The sequence below is a fragment of the Stegostoma tigrinum genome, chromosome 4 (genome assembly GCF_030684315.1).
Source record: "Stegostoma tigrinum isolate sSteTig4 chromosome 4, sSteTig4.hap1, whole genome shotgun sequence".
NCBI lineage: Eukaryota > Metazoa > Chordata > Chondrichthyes > Orectolobiformes > Stegostomatidae > Stegostoma > Stegostoma tigrinum.
The window spans coordinates 2741494-2758960 of record NC_081357.1 but is presented as its reverse complement, the minus strand read 5'-3'; the positions used below and the strand labels follow the sequence as shown (position 1 = coordinate 2758960).

At 47.3% G+C, this 17467-nt stretch overlaps 1 protein-coding gene across 1 annotated transcript in view; it reads left to right on the top strand.

Annotated features, from left to right (window-relative positions):
• The window catches only part of LOC125452334 (dynein axonemal heavy chain 6-like), a 920763-nt gene that overhangs the window by 462345 nt on the left and 440951 nt on the right, over positions 1 to 17467 (top strand). Inside the window, exons 52-54 of the mRNA XM_059645527.1 lie at positions 10733 to 10900; positions 12546 to 12635; positions 13482 to 13679. Coding sequence (XP_059501510.1) covers positions 10733 to 10900; positions 12546 to 12635; positions 13482 to 13679 — 456 coding nt within the window. The remainder of the gene's footprint in view (positions 1 to 10732; positions 10901 to 12545; positions 12636 to 13481; positions 13680 to 17467) is intronic.

The following is a 17467-nucleotide window of genomic DNA, read 5'->3' as shown; positions in this document are numbered from 1 at the left end:
TCAAGAGGCTCAATGTCCTCTTTATTTTCCTGTTTCATTCCAGCCCTGCTCATAACGTCTGTAAAACCAACTTCATGATAATGCCACAAAAACCAAGTTGCTGGAAAAGCTCAGCAGGCCTGGAAGCATCTATGAGGGAGAAAACAGAGTTAACGTTTTGGGTCCAGTGACCCTTCCTCAGAACCTCATGATAATGCCAACAGTTAGTGCTTTGTCCATCACTTCTCCATTAGCGCTTTGATTTCTAGCCCATGGAGAAGATGCTATGCATTCTGAGCTGTCTGTTCTCACAACTGCCTACTCGTCTTCCTTTCAGCTCCCCACCCACGAACTCCATGGAAATAACATTAAAAAGGTCTCTGTGAGATTTCTTACAAATGGGTGCAGAGAATGTTTAAATTCTTCCATCTTGTTCTTTTGTTAAAGGCTTATGTGTGATCTCTACCTTTAAAGTTCTCATCCAAAAAATCAAAATTTTCCTGCTTTAAGGTTTCAGATTCTTGCTAGGTCTCCCCATGCTGCTTCTAGATATTCAGAACTTCTGCCTGTCCGCTTCGGGCTCCTGCTTATACGCACCATGACAGCATTTATTTTGCCACATCACAATCTAAAGAAGCTTCTTCAGAAAGCAAGACACAAACTTCATGATAATGAAGATCAAGTTCAAAGGAGAGTCCAGGAGAGCACGTCAGGACCAGCATGAGGCATACTTGCACATGAGCCGTCAACCTGGTAAACAGGACAACTTTCAGACCAAGCAGCGAAAGCATCAAGTGATAGACAGAGCTAAGCGATCCCACAATGAACGGATCAGGTGTAAGCTCTGCAGTCCTGCCACATCCAGTTGTGAAAGGTGGTGGACAATTAAACAACTCACTGGAGGAGGAGGCTCCAAAAATATCCCCATCCTCACTGATGGAAGGGCTGGACACATCAGTGCAAAAGATAAGGCTGAAGCGTTCGCAGCAATCTTCACTCCACACAATATCAAGAAACAGCTGGAGACACTGGATACTGCAAAGGCTACGGGCTGTGACAACATTCTGGCAATCATAATGAAGACTTGTGCTCCAGAACATGCTGCTCCCCGAGCCAAGCTGTTCCAGTACAGTTACAACACTGGTACCTACCTGACAATATGGAAAATTTCACAGATATGTCTTGTACACAAAAAGCAGGGCAAATCCAACCTGACCAATTCCTGCCCCATCAGCCTCCTCTCGATCATCAGTAAAGTGATGGAAGGTGTCAGGAACAGTGCTACCAAGCAGCTCCTGCTCAGCAATAACCTGCTCAGTGACGCCCAGTTTGGGTTCTGCCAGGGCCACTCAGCTCCTGACCTCATTACAGCCTCGGTTCAAACATGGACAAAAGAGCTGAATTATAGAGGAGAGGTGAGAGTGACAGCCCTTGATATCAAGGTTGCATTCGACCGAGTATGGCATCAAGGAGCCCTGGCAAAGCTAGAATGAGCACTCTCTGTTGGTTAATGTTATACCTGGCACATAGGAAGATAGTTGCGGTTGGTGGAGGTCAGTCATCTCAGCAGCTCAAGAGGACATCTCACTACCACCTCTCAAGGGCAACTAGGGACGGGCAATAAACACTGGTCAGCCAGTGACAGCCACATCTCACATCCCACATCCCTCATCCCACAAGTGAAAAATAAATTTTTTAAAAAAATGAAATACTCTGGATGCTGAAGATTTGATATAAAAACAAAAAGTGCTAGCAATAACTGTGGTGGAAGAGGCAGAGTTACTGTTGGAAGCGGCACGGTGGCTCAGTGGTCAGCACCACAGCCTCACAGCACCAGGGACCTGGGTTCAATTCCAGCCTCAGGTGACTTTCTGTGTGGAGTTTATACATTCTCCCTGTGTCTGCGTGGGTTCCTCCCACAGTCATTAAATGGGCAGGTGAGGTGAATTGGCCGTGCTTCATGTGTAGGCTATGTGGATTAGCCATGGGAGGTGTGGGGATAGGGTGGGATGCTCTTCAGACGTTCAGTGTGGACTTGTTGGGCCAAATGACCTGCTTCCGCACTGTAAGGGCTCTAAAAAGAGTCGGATGATTACAGTCACATTTGAAATATTAACTCTTTTTATTATTGTATTCATTCACGGGATGAGGGTGTCACTGGCTAAGCGGCATTTATTGTCCATCCCTAATTACCCAGAGGGCAGTTAAGAGTCAACCACATTGCTATGGGTCTGCAGTCACAGGTGGGCCAGACCAGGTAAGGATGGCAGGTTCCTTCCCTAAAGGACATTCGTGAGGCAGATGGGTTTTTCCAACAATTGACAATGGATTCACGGTCATCATTAGATTCTTAGTTCCAGATATTTATTGAATTTGAACCCAGGTAACCAGGGCATTACCTGGGTCTCTGGAGTAAGATGACCACCAAAGCATTCAGTATTTCTAGAGTCACTTTCTTTAGTTCTGTGGAATGTGGGTTATCAGGGCTCGGGGAATTATCTCCTTTAACTCCAACAAGTTCCTGAAAACCATTTCTCTTCAAATATCTGTTTCCTTCAGTTCCTTCCTCTGACTAAAGCCTGTGATCCCCAAAATTTCTGGAAAGTTATTTGTCTCTGTATTGTTGGCCTAAAAATATCTAATGCTTTCTTTAACGTCTGATCAAAATGATTGTCAGAAGGCATATGCATGTAAATAAATAACATATTTATTAGCTTAATCTACACATATATCTTTACAAACTGATGCACAAATCCAATGGCTTAGACTACTCTAAACATCCACAAGCAAATGAGTCTCACTGCATTCAACTCACACCAAGGACTGTGCACAAATGACGGTTGGAGCTCCATCTCAGATTCACTGTGGCCAATCCCACAATCCCGGGGCTGATGGTGCAGTTTCCTGACCCTGATCCCACAATCCTGGGTTTGATGGTGCAGCTCCCTGATCCAAATCCCACAACCCCGTGTCTGATGGAGCAGTTCCCTCACCCTGATCCCACAATCCCAGTCCAATTGCGAGGGTGAGGACAAGGGGAACCCTATCGCTGTTGCGGAAGGGAAGAGAAGTGGTGAGGGTGGAAGTGCGGGAGATGGGTCAGACCCAGTTGAGGGCCCTGTTGATGACAGTGCTGCGGAATCCTTGGTTGAGGAAGAAGGTGGACATTTCGGAGGCACCCTTGTCAAAGTTGCCCTCATCTGAACATCTACGACAGACATGGAGGAACTGAGAGAATGGGATGGAGTCTTTACAGGAGGACTGTATTGATATTGGGCAGGCTTTTAACTCTGTGTCTGATATTGGAGAGGGTATAACACAATGTCTGGTATTGGAGAGGGGGTTTAACACAATGTCTGGTATTGGAGAGGGGGTTTAACACAATGTCTGGTATTGGAGAGGGGGTTTAACGCAATGTCTGATATTGGAAAGAGGGTTGAACACAAAGTCTGATATTGGAGAGGGTTGAACACAATGTCTGATATTGGAGAGGGGGTATAACACAATGTCTGATATTGGACAGAGGGTTTAAAACAATGTCTGATATTGGAGAGGGTTTAACACAATGTCTGATATTGGAGAGGGGTTAACACAATGTCTGATATCAGACAGGGGGTTTAACACAATGTCTGATATTGGAGAGGGGGTTTAACACAATGTCTGATATTGGAGAGGGGTTTAACACAATGTCTGATGTTGGAGAGTGGGTTTAAAACAATGTCTGATATTAGAGAGGGGGTTGAACACAATGTCTGATATCGGAGAGGGGTTAACACAATGTCTGATATTGGAGAGGGGTTAAGACAATGTCAGATATTGGAGAGGGGGTTTAACACAATGTCTGATATTGGAGAGGGGTTTAACACAATGTCTGATATTGGAGATGGGGTTTAACACAATGTCTGATATTGGAGAGAGGTTGAACACAATGTCTGATATTGGAGAGGATTTAACACAATGTCTGATATTAGAGAGGGGGGTTAACTCAATGTCTGATATTAGAGAGAGGGTTTAACACAATGTCTGATATTGGAGAGAGGGTTTAACGCAATGTCTGATATTGGAGAGGGTTTAACTCAATGTCTGATATTAGAGAGAGGGTTTAACACAATGTCTGATATTGGAGAGGGGTTTGACACAATGTCTGATATTGGAGAGGGCGTTGAACACAATGTCAGATGTTGGAGAGGGGTTTAGCACAATGTCTAATAGTGGAGAGGGGTTAACACAATGTCTGATATTTTAGAGGGGTTTAACACAATGTCTGATATTGGAGAGGGGGTTTAACACAATGTCTGATATTGGAGAGGGTTTAACACGATGTCTGATATTGGAGAGGGGTTAACACAATGTCTGATATTGGAGATGGGGTTTAACACAATGTCTGATATTGGAGAGGGGTTTAACACAATGTCTGATATTGGAGAGGGGTTAACACAATGTCTGATGTTGGAGAGGGGTTTGAACACAATGTCTGATATTGGAGAGTGGGTTTAAAACAATGTCTGATATTAGAGAGGGGGTTGAACACAATGTCTGATATCGGAGAGGGGTTAACACAATGTCTGATATTGGAGAGGGGTTAAGACAATGTCTGATATTGGAGAGGGGGTTTAACACAATGTCTGATATTGGAGAGGGGTTTAACACAATGTCTGATATTGGAGAGAGGGTTGAACACAATGTCTGATATTGGAGAGGGTTTAACACAATGTCTGATATTGGAGAGTGTTTAACATGATGTCTGATATTGGAGAGGGGTTAACACAATGTCTGATATTGGAGATGGGGTTTAACACAATGTCTGATATTGGAGAGAGGTTGAACACAATGTCTGATATTGGAGAGGATTTAACACAATGTCTGATATTAGAGAGGGGGGTTAACTCAATGTCTGATATTAGAGAGAGGGTTTAACACAATGTCTGATATTGGAGAGAGGGTTTAACGCAATGTCTGATATTGGAGAGGGTTTAACTCAATGTCTGATATTAGAGAGAGGGTTTAACACAATGTCTGATATTGGAGAGGGGTTTGACACAATGTCTGATATTGGAGAGGGCGTTGAACACAATGTCAGATGTTGGAGAGGGGTTTAGCACAATGTCTAATAGTGGAGAGGGATTAACACAATGTGTGATATTGGAGAAGGATTTAACACAATGTCTGATATTGGAGAGGGGGTTTAACACAATGTCTGATATTGGAGAGGGTTTAACACGATGTCTGATATTGGAGAGGGGTTAACACAATGTCTGATATTGGAGATGGGGTTTAACACAATGTCTGATATTGGAGAGAGGGTTTAACACAATGTCTGATATTGGAGAGGGTTTAACACAATGTCTGAAATTGGAGAGGGGGTTTAACACAATGTGTGATATTGGAGAGGGGTTTAACACAATGTCTGATATTGGAAAGGGGGTTTAACACAATGTCTGATATTGCAGAAGGGATTTAACACAATGTCTGATATTGGAGAAGGATTTAACACAATGTCTGATATTGGAGAGGGGGTTTAACACAATGTCTGATATTGGAAAGGGGGTTAACACGATGTCTGACATTGGAGAGGGGGTTTAACACAATGCCTGATATTGGAGAGGGGTTTAACACAATGTCTGATATTGGAGAGGGGGTTTAACACAATGTCTGATATTGGAGAGGGCGTTGAACACAATGTCAGATGTTGGAGAGGGGTTTAGCTCAATGTCTGATATTGGAGAGGGTTTAACACAATGTGTGATATTGGAGAGGGGGTTTAACACAATGTCTGATATTGGAGAGAGGGTTTAAAACAATGTCTGATATGAGAGAGGGGGTTGAACACAATGTCTGATATTGGAGAGGGGTTAACACAATGTCTGATATCAGACAGGGGGTTTAACACAATGTCTGATATCAGAGAGGGGGATTAACACAATGTCTGATATTGGAGAGGGGGTTTAACACAATGTCAGATCTTGGAGAGGGGTTTAGCACAATGTCTAATAGTGGAGAGGGGTTAACACAATGTGTGATATTGGAGAAGGATTTAACACAATGTCTGATATTGGAGAGGGGGTTTAACACAATGTCTGATATTGGAGAGGGTTTAACACGATGTCTGATATTGGAGAGGGGTTAACACAATGTCTGATATTGGAGATGGGGTTTAACACAATGTCTGATATTGGAGAGAGGGTTTAACACAATGTCTGATATTGGAGAGGGTTTAACACAATGTCTGAAATTGGAGAGGGGGTTTAACACAATGTGTGATATTGGAGAGGGGTTTAACACAATGTCTGATATTGGAAAGGGGGTTAACACGATGTCTGATATTGCAGAAGGGATTTAACACAATGTCTGATATTGGAGAAGGATTTAACACAATGTCTGATATTGGAGAGGGGGTTTAACACAATGTCTGATATTGGAAAGGGGGTTAACACGATGTCTGACATTGGAGAGGGGGTTTAACACAATGCCTGATATTGGAGAGGGGTTTAACACAATGTCTGATATTGGAGAGGGGTTAACACGATGTCTGATATTGCAGAAGGGATTTAACACAATGTCTGATATTGGAGAAGGATTTAACACAATGTCTGATATTGGAGAGGGCGTTGAACACAATGTCAGATGTTGGAGAGGGGTTTAGCTCAATGTCTGATAGTGGAGAGGGTTTAACACAATGTGTGATATTGGAGAGGGGGTTTAACACAATGTCTGATATTGGAGAGAGGGTTTAAAACAATGTCTGATATGAGAGAGGGGGTTGAACACAATGTCTGATATTGGAGAGAGGTTAACACAATGTCTGATATCAGACAGGGGGTTTAACACAATGTCTGATATCAGAGAGGGGGGTTAACACAATGTCTGATATTGGAGAGGGGGTTTAACACAATGTCTGATATTGGAGAGAGGGTTTAACAGAATGTCTGATATTGGAGAGAGGGTTGAACAAAATGTCTGATATTGCGGAGGGTTTAACACGATCTCTGATATTGGTGAGAGCGTTTAACACAGTGTCTGATGTTGGGGAGAGGGTTTAACACAATGTCTGATATTAGAGAGGGGGTTGAACACAATGTCTGATATTGGAGAGGGGTTAACACAATGTCTGATATCAGACAGGGGGTTTAACACAATGTCTGATATTGGAGAGGGGTTAACACAATGTCTGATATTGGAGAGGGGGTTTAACACAATGTCTGATATCAGAGAGGGGGGTTAACACAATGTCTGATATTGGAGAGGGGGTTTAACACAATGTCTGATATTGGAGAGGGGTTAACACAATGTCTGATATTGGAGAGGGTTTTAACACAATGTCTGATATTGAAGATGGGGTTCAACACAATGTCTGATATTGGAGAGAGGGTTGAACACAATGTCTGATATTGGAGAGGGGTTGAACACAATGTCTGATATTGGAGAGAGGGTTTAACACAATGTCTGATATTGGAGAGGGTTTAACACAATGTCTGACATTGGAGAGGGAGTTTAACACAATGTGTGATATTGGAGAGGGGTTTAACACAATGTCTGATATTGGAGAGAGGGTTTAACACAATCTCTGCTATTGGAGAGGGGTTTAGCACAATGTCTGATATTGGAGAGAGGGTTTAACACAATGTCTGATATTGGAGAGGGTTTAACACAATGTCTGACATTGGAGAGGGGGTTTAACACAATGTGTGATATTGGAGAGGGGTTTAACACAATGTCTGATATTGGAAAGGGGGTTAACACGATGTCTGACATTGGAGAGGGGGTTTAACACAATGTGTGATATTGGAGAGGGGTTTAACACAATGTCTGATATTGGAAAGGGGGTTAACACGATGTCTGACATTGGAGAGGGGGTTTAACACAATGTCTGATATTGGAGATGGGGTTTAACACAATGTCTGATATTGGAGAGGGGTTAACACGATGTCTGATATTGGAGAGGGGATTTAACACAATGTCTGATAATGGAGAAGGGTTTAACACAATGTCTGATATTGGAGAGGGGTTTAACACAATGTCTGATATTGGAGAGGGGGTTGAACACAATGTCTGATATTGGAGAGAGGGTTTAACACAATGTCTGATATTGGAGAGGGGTTAACACAATGTCTGATATTAGAGAGGGGGTTGAACACAATGTCTGATGTTGGAGAGGGGTTTAGCACAATGTCTGATATTGGAGAGGGTTTAACACAATGTCTGATATTGGAGAGGGGGTTTAACACAATGTCTGATGTTGGAGAGGGGTTAACACAATGTGTGATATTGGAGAGGGGGTTTAACACAATGTCTGATATTGGAAAGGGGGTTGAACACAATGTCTGATGTTGGAGAGGGGTTAACACAATGTCTGATAGTGGAGAGGGGTTAACACAATGTCTGATATTTTAGAGGGGTTTAACACAATGTCTGATATTGGAGAGGGGGTTGAACACAATGTCTGATGTTGGAGAGGGCTTTAGCACAATGTCTGATATTGGAGAGGGGTTAACACAATGTGTGATATTGGAGAGGGGGTTTAACACAATGTCTGATATTGGAAAGGGGGGTGAACACAATGTCTGATGTTGGAAAGGGGGGTGAACACAATGTCTGATGTTGGAGAGGGGTTAACACAATGTCTGATATTGGAGAGAGGGTTTAACACAATGCCTGATATTGGAGAGGGGTTTCACACAATGTCTGATATTGGAGAGGGGTTAACACGATGTCTGATATTGCAGAAGGGATTTAACACAATGTCTGATATTGGAGAAGGATTTAACACAATGTCTGATATTGGAGAGGGGGTTTAACACAATGTCTGATATTGGAGAGGGCGTTGAACACAATGTCAGATGTTGGAGAGGGGTTTAGCTCAATGTCTGATAGTGGAGAGGGTTTAACACAATGTGTGATATTGGAGAGGGAGTTTAACACAATGTCTGATATTGGAGAGAGGGTTTAAAACAATGTCTGATATGAGAGAGGGGGTTGAACACAATGTCTGATATTGGAGAGAGGTTAACACAATGTCTGATATCAGACAGGGGGTTTAACACAATGTCTGATATCAGAGAGGGGGGTTAACACAATGTCTGATATTGGAGAGGGGGTTTAACACAATACCTGATATTGGAGAGGGGTTTCACACAATGTCTGATATTGGAGAGGGGTTAACACGATGTCTGATATTGCAGAAGGGATTTAACACAATGTCTGATATTGGAGAAGGATTTAACACAATGTCTGATATTGGAGAGGGGTTGAACACAATGTCTGATATTGGAGAGAGGGTTTAACACAATGTCTGATATTGGAGAGGGTTTAACACAATGTCTGACATTGGAGAGGGAGTTTAACACAATGTGTGATATTGGAGAGGGGTTTAACACAATGTCTGATATTGGAGAGAGGGTTTAACACAATCTCTGCTATTGGAGAGGGGTTTAGCACAATGTCTGATATTGGAGAGAGGGTTTAACACAATGTCTGATATTGGAGAGGGTTTAACACAATGTCTGACATTGGAGAGGGGGTTTAACACAATGTGTGATATTGGAGAGGGGTTTAACACAATGTCTGATATTGGAAAGGGGGTTAACACGATGTCTGACATTGGAGAGGGGGTTTAACACAATGTGTGATATTGGAGAGGGGTTTAACACAATGTCTGATATTGGAAAGGGGGTTAACACGATGTCTGACATTGGAGAGGGGGTTTAACACAATGTCTGATATTGGAGATGGGGTTTAACACAATGTCTGATATTGGAGAGGGGTTAACACGATGTCTGATATTGGAGAGGGGATTTAACACAATGTCTGATAATGGAGAAGGGTTTAACACAATGTCTGATATTGGAGAGGGGTTTAACACAATGTCTGATATTGGAGAGGGGGTTGAACACAATGTCTGATATTGGAGAGAGGGTTTAACACAATGTCTGATATTGGAGAGGGGTTAACACAATGTCTGATATTAGAGAGGGGGTTGAACACAATGTCTGATGTTGGAGAGGGGTTTAGCACAATGTCTGATATTGGAGAGGGTTTAACACAATGTCTGATATTGGAGAGGGGGTTTAACACAATGTCTGATGTTGGAGAGGGGTTAACACAATGTGTGATATTGGAGAGGGGGTTTAACACAATGTCTGATATTGGAAAGGGGGTTGAACACAATGTCTGATGTTGGAGAGGGGTTAACACAATGTCTGATAGTGGAGAGGGGTTAACACAATGTCTGATATTTTAGAGGGGTTTAACACAATGTCTGATATTGGAGAGGGGGTTGAACACAATGTCTGATGTTGGAGAGGGCTTTAGCACAATGTCTGATATTGGAGAGGGGTTAACACAATGTGTGATATTGGAGAGGGGGTTTAACACAATGTCTGATATTGGAAAGGGGGGTGAACACAATGTCTGATGTTGGAGAGGGGTTAACACAATGTCTGATATTGGAGAGAGGGTTTAACACAATGTTTGATATTGGAGAGGGGATTTAACAGAATGTCTGATATTGGAGAGGGTTGAACACAATGTCTGATATTAGAGAGGGGGTTGAACACAATGTCTGATATTGGAGAGGCGTTGAACACAATGTCTGATATTGGCGAGGGGGTTTATACACGATCTCTGATATTGGAGAGGGGTTGAACAGAATGCCTGATATTGAGCAGGAGATTTGAGGATGGTACAATATTGACGAGTGTTTGTTGTGTTATGAACTGAACGATTGACTGGGTTTTCTGATTTTTTGATCTACCAGGTGAAGTGGAGCCCTGCTCAGTTGATTGCTGATTCTTTTTTATTTGGAAATTTTATGGATTTGTATCTCCCAAGCAGCAACAGAATCTACAAACGGATTACAAATATGAAAAAACTGGAAAATGTGCTCGCAGATTACCACTTCAGGCACAGCTCAACAAATATGAAAGTAAGAGACAGGATTCCCATCAGACAGACAGTAATAAAAGCCCACAACCCACCCAGCACCACCTCCACTGGGACACCGTGAGAAAACCAGGACAGGGTTGGTGCAGAGGATGATACTAATGAGGAGCCGCTCTAGATCAGTTTACCAGAAAGATTCTGCCTTCACAAACTTTCCCCTTACATTAGGCGTGAGCACCCTCATGTTAAACCACTAGCAGGCACCTCTCCCACTAGTGAGAGAGCAGCTCTATGGGCATTTAGTACTATGGCACATTTACCTGAGGGGGTCTGTTAAATATGCTGGTGGGAATGCTGGTTCCAACAAAGTATAGCACCAACAGCAGGCATTCGTTTCTGCACTTTCAGAGTTCACCTGAAAGATTCCAGCTTCCCAAATTTGTGCCCCAATAGAGGTGTTGAGACCCAGAGATTTAATCAATTACCATCTCTCACCTTGAATGAGATAGCAGCTGATGAATCTATGCTGCTGAAGAGAGCAATGAGATAAATGTGCATGCAAATAAGGTGACTGACTGTAAGGATACAAATAGGAACGAGGATGGTGGTGATGGTGGAGACTAATAGGATGCGGAGAATGGTGTTGAGGATGGTGATGATGAGGAAGAAGTGATAATGATGGGGATAGGCAAAGAAACAGGGTGATGGGGACAGTGAGAGTGGTGGCGACAGTGAGAGCGATGGAACAGTGACTATGATGGGGACAGTGAGAGTGACAGAATCTGTGACAGTGATGCGGGACAGTGATGGGGACAGGGACAGTGATTGGGGCAGTGACAGTGATGGGAACAGGGAGAGTGATGGGGACCGGGAGAGTGATGGGAACCGGGACAGTGATGGTGACCGGGAGAGTGACGGCGACCGGGAGAGTGACGGAGACAGAAACAGTGATGGGAACAGGGGAGAGTGATGGGGACAGGCAGAGTGATGGGGACAGGCAGAGTGATGAGGACAGTGACAGTGATGGAGACAGGGAGAGTGATGGGGACAGGCAGAGTGATGGGGACAGGGAGAGTGATGGGGACAGGCAGAGTGATGGGGACAGGGAGAGTGATGGGGACAGGCAGAGTGATGGGGACAGGCAGAGTGATGGGGACAGGGAGAGTGATGGGGACAGGCAGAGTGATGGGGACAGGCAGAGTGATGGGGACAGGGAGAGTGATGGGGACTGAGGCAGTGATGGGGACAGGGAGAGTGATGGGGACAGGGAGAGTGATGGGGACTGAGGCAGTGATGGGGACAGGGAGAGTGATGGGGACAGGGAGAGTGATGGGGACGGGGACAGTGATGGGGACGGGGACAGTGATGGGGACAGGGGCAGTGATGGGGACAGGGAGAGTGATGGGGACAGGGAGAGTGATGGGGACGGGGAGAGTGATGGGGACGGGGAGAGTGATGGGGACGGGGACAGTGATGGGTTCAGGGGAAATGATGGGGGCAGTGACAGTGACGGGGCAGGGAGAGTGATGGGGAGAGTGTCTGTGATGGAGTCAGTGACATTGATGGGGACAGTGAGAGGGATTTGGACAGTTGGATTGCTAATGAAATTGTCAACAATAATGATGTTGATGTTCATGGTTAAGTTGATGATCAGTAGATACTGACTGTTTCTTTTTATCCCTCCACAGGTCACTCACCCAGTTTTCTTTAAAGAAGCTGTGGAACACATTGTCCGAGCTGCTCGAGTCTTCAGTCAACCCAGGGGACACCTGATGATGGTACTCAGTGCATCTGTCTTGCTCACTCTCTCTGTCTCACTCACCTAAACAGACAGACAGACACACACATACACTTGCACCCCCTTTCTCTCTCTCTCACACACACACAGACACACACACTCACACACACACACACAGACACACACACACACACACACACACAGACACACACACACACACACACACACACAGACACTCCACACCCCCCCCTCCCCTTTCTGCCTCTCTCTCTTTCTCAATCTCTTCCTCTGTCTCTCTCTCTCTCTGTATGAGGGTCAGTGCTGAGGGAATGCCACAATGTTGGAGGGTCAGTGCTGAGGGAATGCCACACTGTCGGAGGGTCAGTGCTGAGGGAATGCCGCAGTGTCAGAGGGTCAGTGCTGAGGGAATGCCACAGTGTCGGAGGGTCAGTGCTGAGGATATGCCACAGTGTCGGAAGGTCAGTGCTGAGGGAATGCCTCAGTGTCGGAGGATCAGTGCTGAGGGAATGCCACAGTGTCGGAGGGTCAGTGCTGAGGGAGTGTCACAGCATCTTACCCAATGATGGAGTTGGTGAGAATGAGCAAGTGCTCCCCACAAATCAAATTCAAACTCCCAAGTAATCTCAGGAAAAGCCATGGAGAAACCATATCTTATCCTTGCCAAATTGGAATGTCTCTTTCCCTCTCTCCCTCTCCCTCTCTTTGCCCTTCACAAATGCAGCCTACATTGCTGAATATTTCCAACATTTTACTGTTATTTTACAGTTTTGTTTTCAGGTACCTGCAGTATTGTGTAATTCTATGTTTGAGGTGTGTCCAACACAAAATTTAAGCATCATTTCCACATTGTTGTTTTCGGAACCAGGTGGGAGTGGACAGCACAGGAAAATGGACCAATTCTACTCTAGCCTGCCACGTTGCTGACTGTGAGCTAGCGGTGCTTTCCATTCGACAGGATTACAACCACACTGACTTCCAGGAGGAGCTGAAGAAACTTTTCAGACAGGCAGGCGTGAACGGTGTCAAGACAGTACTGCTGCTGGCAGATAAAGATCTCATCAAGGTGCAGAGAATACACCACACATTTGCACAGCAACAAAGACAGGGTTTGGATGTCCCGAAACACACTCCAACCACTGCACTCCTGCAATGGCAGCTGAAATAAAGCTAATGTGGATCCATTGTCTGAGAGAGAGATAGACAGATAGTGCACAGGCCTAAAAGGGAGAGAGAAATCCACAGCTATAGATTACAGAAGGATCAGGGCATCTCATACTTTAACCTGAGCAGATAGACAGGCCCTCAAATTAATGTTTTATTCAAACAATGCTACATCTGCAAAATCCACACTGTGCTGCTGTGACCAGCATAGAGGACATTCTCAGCACTGACCCTCCGACACTGTGGCACTCCCTCAGCATTCACCCTCGAACACTGTGGCACTCCCTCAGCATTGACCCTCGAACACTGTGGCACTCCCTCAGCATTGACCCTCCGACACTGTGACACTCCCTCAGCATTGACCCTCAAACACTGTGGCACTCCCTCAGCATTGACCCTCCAAACACTGTGGCACTCCCTCAGCATTGACCCTCGAACACTGTGGCACTCCCTCAGCACTGACCCTCCGACACTGTGACACTCCCTCAGCATTGACCCTCGAACACTGTTGCACTCCCTCAGCACTGACCCTCCGACACTGTGACACTCCCTCAGCATTGACCCTCGAACACTGTGGCACTCCCTCAGCACTGACCCTCCGACACTGTGACACTCCCTCAGCATTGACCCTCGAACACTGTGGCACTCCCTCAGCATTGACCCTCGAACACTGTGGCACTCCCTCAGCATTGGCCCTCGAACACTGTGGCATTCCCTCAGCATTGACCCTCGAACACTGTGGCATTCCCTCAGCACTGACCCTCGAACACTGTGGCACTCCCTCAGCATTGACCCTCGAACACTGTGGCATTCCCTCAGCATTGACCCTCGAACACTGTGGCACTCCCTCAGCATTGACCCTCGAACACTGTGGCACTCCCTCAGCACTGACCCTCCGACACTGTGACACTCCCTCAGCATTGACCCTCAAACACTGTGGCACTCCCTCAGCATTGACCCTCCAAACACTGTGGCACTCCCTCAGCATTGACCCTCGAACACTGTGGCACTCCCTCAGCACTGACCCTCCGACACTGTGACACTCCCTCAGCATTGACCCTCGAACACTGTGGCACTCCCTCAGCACTGACCCTCCGACACTGTGACACTCCCTCAGCATTGACCCTCGAACACTGTGGCACTCCCTCAGCATTGACCCTCGAACACTGTGGCACTCCCTCAGCATTGGCCCTCGAACACTGTGGCACTCCCTCAGCATTGACCCTCGAACACTGTGGCATTCCCTCAGCATTGACCCTCGAACACTGTGGCACTCCCTCAGCACTGACCCTCCGACACTGTGACACTCCCTCAGCATTGACCCTCGAACACTGTTGCACTCCCTCAGCACTGACCCTCCGACACTGTGACACTCCCTCAGCATTGACCCTCGAACACTGTGGCACTCCCTCAGCACTGACCCTCCGACACTGTGATACTCCCTCAGCATTGACCCTCGAACACTGTGGCACTCCCTCAGCATTGACCCTCGAACACTGTGGCACTCCCTCAGCATTGGCCCTCGAACACTGTGGCACTCCCTCAGCATTGGCCCTCGAACACTGTGGCACTCCCTCAGCATTGACCCTCGAACACTGTGGCATTCCCTCAGCACTGACCCTCGAACACTGTGGCACTCCCTCAGCATTGACCCTCGAACACTGTGGCATTCCCTCAGCATTGACCCTCGAACACTGTGGCACTCCCTCAGCATTGACCCTCGAACACTGTGGCACTCCCTCAGCACTGACCCTCCGACACTGTGGCACTCCCTCAGCATTGACCCTCGAACACTGTGGCATTCCCTCAGCATTGACCCTCCGACACTGTGGCACTCCCTCAGCACTGACCCTCCGACACTGTGGCACTCCCTCAGCATTGACCCTCGAACACTGTGGCATTCCCTCAGCACTGACCCTCTGACACTGCGGCATTCCCTCAGCACTGACCTTCTGACACTGTGGCATTCCCTCAGCACTGACTCTCCAACACTGTGGCATTCCCTCAGCACTGACCCTCTGACACTGTGACACTCCCTCAGCACTGACCCTCCGACACTGTGGCATTCCCTCAGCACTGACCCTCCGACACTGTGACATTCCCTCAGCACTGACCCTCCAACACTGTGGCATTCCCTCAGCACTGACCCTCTGACACTGTGACACTCCCTCAGCACTGACCCTCCGACACTGTGGCATTCCCTCAGCACTGACCCTCCGACACTGTGGCATTCCCTCAGCACTGACCCTCCGACACTATGACATTCCCTCAGCACTGACTCTCCAACACTGTGACACTCCCTTAGCCCTGACCTTCTGACACTGTGACACTCCCTTAGCCCTGACCCTCTGACAGTGCGGCATTCCCTCAGCACTGACCTTCTGACACTGTGGCATTCCCTCAGCACTGACTCTCCGACACTGTGGCATTCCCTCAGCACTGACCCTCCGACACTGTGACATTCCCTCAGCACTGACCCTCCAACACTGTGGCATTCCCTCAGCACTGACCCTCTGACACTGTGACACTCCCTCAGCACTGACCCTCCGACACTGTGGCATTCCCTCAGCACTGACCCTCCGACACTGTGACATTCCCTCAGCACTGACCCTCCGACACTGTGGCATTCCCTCAGCACTGACCCTCCGACACTGTGGCATTCCCTCAGCACTGACCCTCTGACACTGTGACACTCCCTCAGCACTGACCCTCTGACACTGTGACATTCCCTCAGCACTGACCCTCCAACACTGTGGCATTCCCTCAGCACTGACCCTCTGACACTGTGACACTCCCTCAGCACTGACCCTCCAACACTGTGGCATTCCCTCAGCACTGACCCTCTGACACTGTGACACTCCCTCAGCACTGACCCTCTGACACTGTGACATTCCCTCAGCACTGACCCTCCAACACTGTGGCATTCCCTCAGCACTGACCCTCTGACACTGTGACACTCCCTCAGCACTGACCCTCCGACACTGTGGCATTCCCTCAGCACTGACCCTCCGACACTATGACATTCCCTCAGCACTGACTCTCCAACACTGTGACACTCCCTTAGCCCTGACCTTCTGACACTGTGACACTCCCTTAGCCCTGACCCTCTGACAGTGCGGCACCTCCTCAGTACTGACCCACTAACAGTGCAGCACTCCCTCAGCACTGACCCTCCAACAGTGCGGCCCTCCCTCAGCACTGACCCTCCGACAGTGCGGCCCTCCCTCAGCACTGACCCTCCGACAGTGCGGCCCTCCCTCAGCACTGACCCTCCAACAGTGCGGCCCTCCCTCAGCACTGACCCTCCGACAGCGCGGCCCTCCCTCAGCACTGACCCTCTGACAGTGCGGCGCTCCCTCAGCACTGACCCTCTGACAGTGCGGCGCTCCCTCAGCACTGACCCTCTGACAGTGCGGCGCTCCCTCAGCACTGACCCCCTGACAGTGCGGCCCTCCCTCAGTACTGACCCTATGACATTGCGGTGCTCCCTCAGCACTGACCCTCTGACAGTGCGGCCCTCCCTCAGCACTGACCCTCTGACAGTGCGGCCCTCCCTCAGCACTGACCCTCCGACAGTGCGGCCCTCCCTCAGCACTGACCCTCTGACAGTGCGGCGCTCCCTCAGCACTGACCCTCTGACAGTGCGGCCCTCCCTCAGTACTGACCCTCCGACAGTGCGGCGCTCCCTCA